We start from the raw sequence: 6,945 nt of genomic DNA, 5'->3' as shown, positions 1-6,945 counted from the left end.
AAGGGCGCTGAGGGGTGGGCCCAGGGGGAGGTGTTGGCACATTGTTGCCGGGTTGGGCGGGCCCGGTCTGGGAGGGCTCTGTGGGCGAGCCTCTGGTCCCCCACCCGCTGACAACATGGATGAGGACGGGCTTCCTCTCATGGGGTCAGGCATAGACCTGACCAAGGTTTGTAAAAGGCCACGTTGCATTCAGGCGCCCTGGGAGGAGGATGGCAACGGGACGCTCGGTCCCAGGGACGCCCCATCTCTCCGTGTCCACGTCCGTCCTGACCCCCGGCCTCTCCGGTCCCGCCCGCGGTGGGGGGAAGCCCCACAGTTCACTGTAAAGATGCAGGGTCCTTCCTGACCCGTCCGAGCTGGTGGGGTGCCTTTCCCGGGGTCAGGGGCGCTTCCTGAGTGCGGACTCGCTACGCACGGGCTACGCGACGGCTACAGGGGCTGGTCGCGACCTCTCACCTCACCTCTTCTATTTGGTCCCCAAGTGTTCTGTGTGTCTATGTGTCCTGCCGTTACCTCCTAAAGTTCGCACTTGTGAATCCAAAGCTCCCTCTTAAACTTTGCAGCTTCTGTCATCATCGGACACCACACTCCCACATTTTAGGAAAACAAGTTCGTGACTATTTCTAGTACTTCGAGTAACTCCTATAGCATAGGAAAGAGTCCTGTTATTACATGGCAAGGAGAGTGTGTGTGTGTGTGTGTGTGTGTGCGCATAGATGCAGATGTCAGTGGGTTTGCATGGTGTACTTTGTCCTGTACAAACCATGTTTGTCTTTACATAACACAGGTGCCAGCTATTCAACAGAAAAGAACGGTGGCATTTCTAAACCAGTTTGTGGTGCACACTGTACAGTTCCTCAACCGCTTTTCTACAGTTTGTGAGGAGGTAGGTCCGGTGATAATGGTTTAATGAGTAGCCCAGGAACCATCTTACACTTTTAAAGGTGGCAAATGAGTAAAACAAGAATTGCAGTCTATGTGTTCATTTACCAGGACCTCTCGCTGTCCAGGTGTCCTGGTAACCTACCTTACTTAGATCCTGCTTCATTCTGTACCATCAATCTTGCATCCCACCTCTGCAGAATTCGTTTCTGGAAGCCTTCAGAGATAGTTTACTAAGTCTGTGACTAAAGAGAACAAAAAGGAATTCACAGTCAAAAACATTACTTTGAAATTTGTTTCTATTACCCCAAAGATTTACATTGTTTTCCCTGAAGATATACATTTTTTTTTCTCTCAAAGATTTACATTTTTAAGTACACCTTATTTTCAGTTTATATTAAAATTATCGGGGCACCTGGGTGGCTCAGTCTGTGATTAATCACTGCTGCTTTAGTTAAGCGCATCTGCCTTTGGTTAGGTCAGGATCCAGGCACCTGGCTCCCTGAGCAGGGAGTCTGCTTCTCCTTCTACCCCTCCCCCTCCACTCATTCTTTCTATTAAATGAATAAATAAGTAAAATCTTTAAAAAAAAATACTATTTAACATTCCTTGATGCAAATGATGGTTGGGGAAGTAGCCTCAAAACATAACTTTAGTATCAAATATCCTTGATATCAAATATCAAATATTATGAAAATAATAAAAATACTTTTAGCAAATAACCAGTTAAGGATTAGGTACCAGGTTCAGGGACCCTTGTTTTTTCTTCAAAAGCCAAAAAAGAGAATGGGAAAGAAATGGAACCATGGGTTTAAATTGGGTTTAAGAAAGGAGAAAGAGGAATAAAATGAGATCATTCACAGGTGAGTCAATAAAAACAGTATTTAGTTCACTCTGTTTTATTTATAAGGTATAGCTTTAGCAAGTAGTTTTTGTTAGATGAATTCCTATTAGCAAAAATTTGCATGGAGACAGGGAAACTATTTTCACATGTATAGCATCTGTTATTTTTGTCTAAATTAGCAATCTCTAGCCAAAATCTCTTCTGCCTTCTCACTAAAACAAAAGTGAAATATGATAATTGATAGAGTCAGGGACTCAGTTCCATGTATTTTATTGACAGGCACAGAAGTTAGGTGCTTGCTCCCATGAGTTTTATCTTATATTGCTGCCTCTCTAAATGGGATATAGAATCGACTGACCACAGAGCAGTAAACCAAAGATTACTGGATTTAGTCCCTCACTTTTTATACCAGGGTAGGCAGGGTGGAGAGAGAGGGTTCAAGGATTGTTAGCAGAGAGGAGCAAATATTCCATCCCCATACTCCTTATCACCAGATTAAAAAAATAAAACAACAACCAGCAAACACACCTATGAAGGCAACTCAGTTAAACTGCCCTGAGACAGGGGCAGCCCCTTACTTTCCTAGTGTTTAGTAATTTTCACTGCCTGGATAGTGAATCCAATTTACTAAAGACTAGATCAAATATAACTAATCCTCTCCTGTTTATTTATTGCCTACGTATTAGCAAAGCCACGTGATTCACTCTTTAACCCCCTTCTGTCTCTCTCTCTCAACTTCCCCTCAACTGTTTGGAGTGTCTCACTAGTCCCTACTTCTTCTCTTCCTTAAACCCTAGAGAAAAGTTTGTTGACCAAAAACTCGTGAAGTTTGAAGGTAGTTTATTGCCGCCTTCTCCTTAATGGATGGTAGTCTAGGGTTAACTCTAACTCATTATTTGCAAATTCATATTTTAGCAGTTTGGATATTTATGTCAATTGTTGACTGGTGTGATGACACTAATATTTATTGTCTGCTTATTCTGTGCTAGGCATTTTACTAAGTGTTCTACATGTATTCAATCATCACAGCCCAGCCCTTTGAGAAAGGTCCAATTTTCTATTTTTTAGAAACACAGAAATTGAGATGTAGAGAGATTTAAACCATTTGCTTAGTCCTTATTCATTCATTCAATATATATTTGTGTGCATAGTATTTATAGCTGGAGTCACTACTATTACTTGCCCACACTCACATAGAAAGTAACAGAGTTGGGGTTCTAATTCTGATCTAATAACTGGAAAAAATAGAAGTGTTTCACTGTTCTGTTACATTACACCTTCTGATCTGGTTAGGTACTGCAGTGAGCTATTTAAAAATTTGGTTTTTTTAGATTTGTATTCTCTTCTTTGCTATGCCATATTCATTGGATGTGATGTCTTTTTTGATGTGATAAATTCCGAGGATATAATATATGTATTCAACATCAAGTGCCATTTTTTTCCTCGAGTTAAGATCAATGTGATTTTTCAAAATGGGTTGTTTGTTGATAGCACCTATTAGACCTGTAGTCCTTGTTTAGTGAAAGCCTTAAACAAGAGCCAAAATGTATTTTCTCCCTCAGTAAAAAAGGAAACGCAGATGTTATTTTTTTAATTGGAAGTGAACTGTGACAAGGGGGGGGGGGCGGGAGGAAACATTTGTTTGTTGTTTTTCACATAATTTGATTTGAACCAAACCCACCTGTAACAACTTCAGTCACAGCTAAACTCAAACTGGAAGTAAATTTGAAACAAATGATTAGGGCTCTTTCTTCATCAATAATACTGGTTTTAGAATTCTCTAATGAAGAGAAAACTGTAGAACTTCACTTTTTAAAAACTTTCTGGATACCAGGGTGCTTTGCAACTCTTTTAATGACTGTAATCAGGGTAAGAAGAAAGGTTGGAAGACAGAGAAAGGAAAGTAGTTGAATCAGACTCAAGTTACAAAGTTCTTCCTTCACAAATCCCAGTAAGCATTTCTGTTCTGGGCCTAATCAGAAAAGTCTTATGGTGGTCCATTGGGTTTGCAAATTTAAAACAGGATGGGATGAGGAGTGCAGTGCAAGTTCTATGCCTATTACAGATAAAACTGAGCAGAAATTTAACCTTATAATGAATTTTAAATTCAAAGCTCCTCTATAAATAGGGCAATCATATGTGTTATTTTGACTCCAACTTGTAACATGTCTAGAATACAGAGTATTCAGTCAAGTTTAGATATTCTAAACTGTTTCTTTTTTCTAAATTCTTTAAGAATAGAAAAAAATACTGAGAATTTTCATATAACCTAACAAAATTTTATAGTGCTTATCTTCTACATCCAATTTTTAACCCCGCTCTTGGACGTAACCTTCAACCAAATAATCTTGCTTAAAACTGTATTTACTTCTACAACTTTTACAACTGCTTTTACAACTTTTACAAATGCTGGGTTTAAGTGTCAGATGAAAATTAATAAAACCATTGATTGCTTCCCTTTCTGGCTTATAAGATGTATTCGACCCAGTGTGATATACCAAGAGATCCATTATTTTAAAATATTGTTTCTCTTTTAGAGAATTGGATATGCAAACTGGATATTTTGCAAACCTGAAAAGCCACAGTGTTTTATTTTTGTTTCCATGTTCAGCTGTTAACTCCAGATTTCTTCCTTTCATCTTCCTTTTCACTTTAATAAAATGCATTGCCTTAGAAATAGGTGGATGATAAATCAAGAAATTTTCAACTTATCTGGCAAACTTCAGGTACCTTGCAAATTCCCTTATTGTCCCAAACCAAAATATTTCAAGTTTGCTTTAAATGCTTATAAAGATAGGATGGTTATGTGGATGGAAAAAACTGTTGTTTCAATTTCTTCTTTCTGCTAGAACTTTCAGAGGTGGGGACAGTTACCGTCATTGATCATGTTATGTAAACCCATAGTCCTCTATGGTTTAAGCAGTGGTTCTCAACCAGGGGACATTTTGCAATGTCTAGAGATGTTTTTAACTATTAAAACTGGCATTTAGTGTGCCTGGGTGGCTCTATTGGTTAAGCATCTGCCTTCAGTTCAGGTCAGTTCAGTTCAGATTATTTTACTTGTGTAAAAACTCAGTTTTCTCTTTAAAATTGGCATGATAACAGTTCCTGCTTTATATGTTTGGTGTGAGATTTCAAATGATATATTGTATGCACAGTGTAGCATAGTAAGGTAAATGCTCAGATGTTTACAATGATGGTGATTATTGCCTAAAAGTACATTTATCTGGGGCCACCTAGGTGGCTCAGTCAGTTAAGCATCTGACTCTTGATTTTGGCTCAGGTCATGATCTCAGGGTGGCGAGATAGAGCCCTGCATTTGGGCTCCTTGCTGGGCCTGGATCCTGCTTAAGGTTCATTGTCTCCCTCTCCCCTAACCCCTCCCCCCTTTATCCGCTCAGGCGCCCACTCTAAATAAAGAAACAAATAAATAAAAGTACATTTATATAAAGATATCTAAACAAAAATTAATTTTTAATTCATCTTTTTCTGTTTTTATTTTAATCAAACCAATATAAGTATTTTTAGATAAGCTAGAAAGTATCTCACTTACAAATTAATTAGCTGTAGGATTTCTGTAGTTACTAATCTCTAATGAATTAAAAGACTAATGAAATTTGCAAAAACTTAATTTCCATGATTTCTAGGACAACACTTATAATTTGGAAAGGAATTCATTCATATGATTTTTCTATAAACCTATATTTATGTTTACATTAAAGCTTTATGTGAACAAATGCTAGAAATCAAACTTAAACTTAGCTTTAAGAGCCATTTAAAACTAGATTCTAGGGGCACCTGGTTGGCACCATCGGTTGAGCATCTGACTTTTATTTTGGCCCAAGTCATGATCTCCAGTTCATTATATCCTGTCCCAAGTTAGGCTCTATGCTTGGCATGGAGTCTACTTGAGATTCTCCCTCTCCCCCTCCCACTTGTGTGCTCTCTCTCTCTCTCTCTCTCTAAAATACCAAAATGTTTTTTAAAAACTAGATTCTAATGTTTTATTTCTAAATTATAGATTTGTAGACACCAGGATGCTCATCTTAAAAGTGTCTGTGAAGAAGCTCTAACCTGTGGCTGCTTTCTGGTTTTCCCCCCCACCCCCCTAAATGTGGGCAAAATGACCATTACTTAGGGTGTTAAAATTCTGCTTAGGAGTTAGTCAGGAACTTGATAGTATCCCAGAAAGCAGTCAGAATGCTGCACATCTGCCAACTAGTAAACGGGCCAACTGGTCTTGGACTGTGTCACTGAGTATAACAGTGTTTAGGATTAGGGAGTTTTAAGTAAATGCTCTTATGGATCATATTTTGTGATGTTATTTTTATTTGTGTGGCTGTAAATAGTATATATACATGGGTAATTTAATTGTGCAGAATAACTAGAGCATGGTAAACTTTTGCTTCTGTTTTATCTCGGATTTGATGGTAGGTTGATTCCTTTTCCTTTTTAGTACTCTAATTTTTTCCTCTTTGTTTTACTTCCTTCCAACCTGAACTGGCTCATCTTTTAACTTCAGGTTCTTTTAACTTTCAACTTAAAAAATTTATATTTGGGTTAATTGCATAAACGAATTGTATATACTTGTTAAAGTAACTTAAAAAGACAGATTTTCCCAGAGTTAGGAGGAAACGAACTAGGGGTAGTAGAAAGGGAGGTGGGCAGGGGGTGGGGGTGACTGGGTGACGGGCACTGAGGGGGGCACTTGATGAGATGAGCACTGGGTGTTATTCTATATGTTGGCAAATTGAACACCAATAAAAAATAAATTTAAAATAGATAGATAGATAGATAGATAGATAGATAGACAGACAGACAGACAGATTTTGTTCCAGGCTGTCTTGAGCTAATTTTTATTCTTTCTATGAAGCATTCCTTCATTCATCAACAAATAATTACTAGATTCCTGTTAAGTGTCAGATACTGTTCTGGGCATGGGGGATATAACAGTGAACAAAACTCTCTATTCTGGAAGAAGTTTACATTCTGGTCCCAATGACTGAGTATGTCTCTCATAATGACTTTGATAAGGCTGATAATGTAACTTTTGCTTGTCTGTGAATAGAGCTTTATAAAGTAGCCATGAAACATGCTAATGAAGATAACAGAATCCTTGAGCTCCCATTCCTACTCAGTGTAAATAAGAGAGTAGTATATTAGAAAACGGCTAGTATCTAAACCATAGTTTTTTAAAACTATTTTCAGATTTTCCCTTT

The 6,945-nt window shown here is 38.2% G+C and overlaps 1 protein-coding gene across 12 annotated transcripts in view; it reads left to right on the top strand.

Moving 5' to 3' along the window:
* WASHC3 (WASH complex subunit 3) overlaps positions 1–6,945 on the top strand; it is a 115,360-nt gene continuing 108,415 nt past the window's right edge. For 4 of the 12 annotated variants that reach the window (XR_011994955.1, XM_072724731.1, XM_072724728.1 and 1 more), the window contains exons 1-2: positions 3–166; positions 788–886. Coding sequence is in view for 11 of the 12 variants with exons in the window: in XM_072724731.1 (XP_072580832.1) it covers positions 116–166; positions 788–886 (150 nt within the window). In the remaining variant the exon portion in view is untranslated. Of the gene's footprint in view, positions 167–787; positions 887–6,945 lie in introns of all 12 variants that reach the window. The other 8 variants (XM_072724732.1, XM_072724729.1, XM_026013073.2 and 5 more) reach the window with 5 other exon arrangements.

The sequence above is a fragment of the Vulpes vulpes genome, chromosome 10, assembly GCF_048418805.1.
Source record: "Vulpes vulpes isolate BD-2025 chromosome 10, VulVul3, whole genome shotgun sequence".
Classification (NCBI taxonomy): Eukaryota; Metazoa; Chordata; class Mammalia; order Carnivora; family Canidae; genus Vulpes; species Vulpes vulpes.
This window is presented reverse-complemented; position numbering and strand designations above follow the sequence as displayed.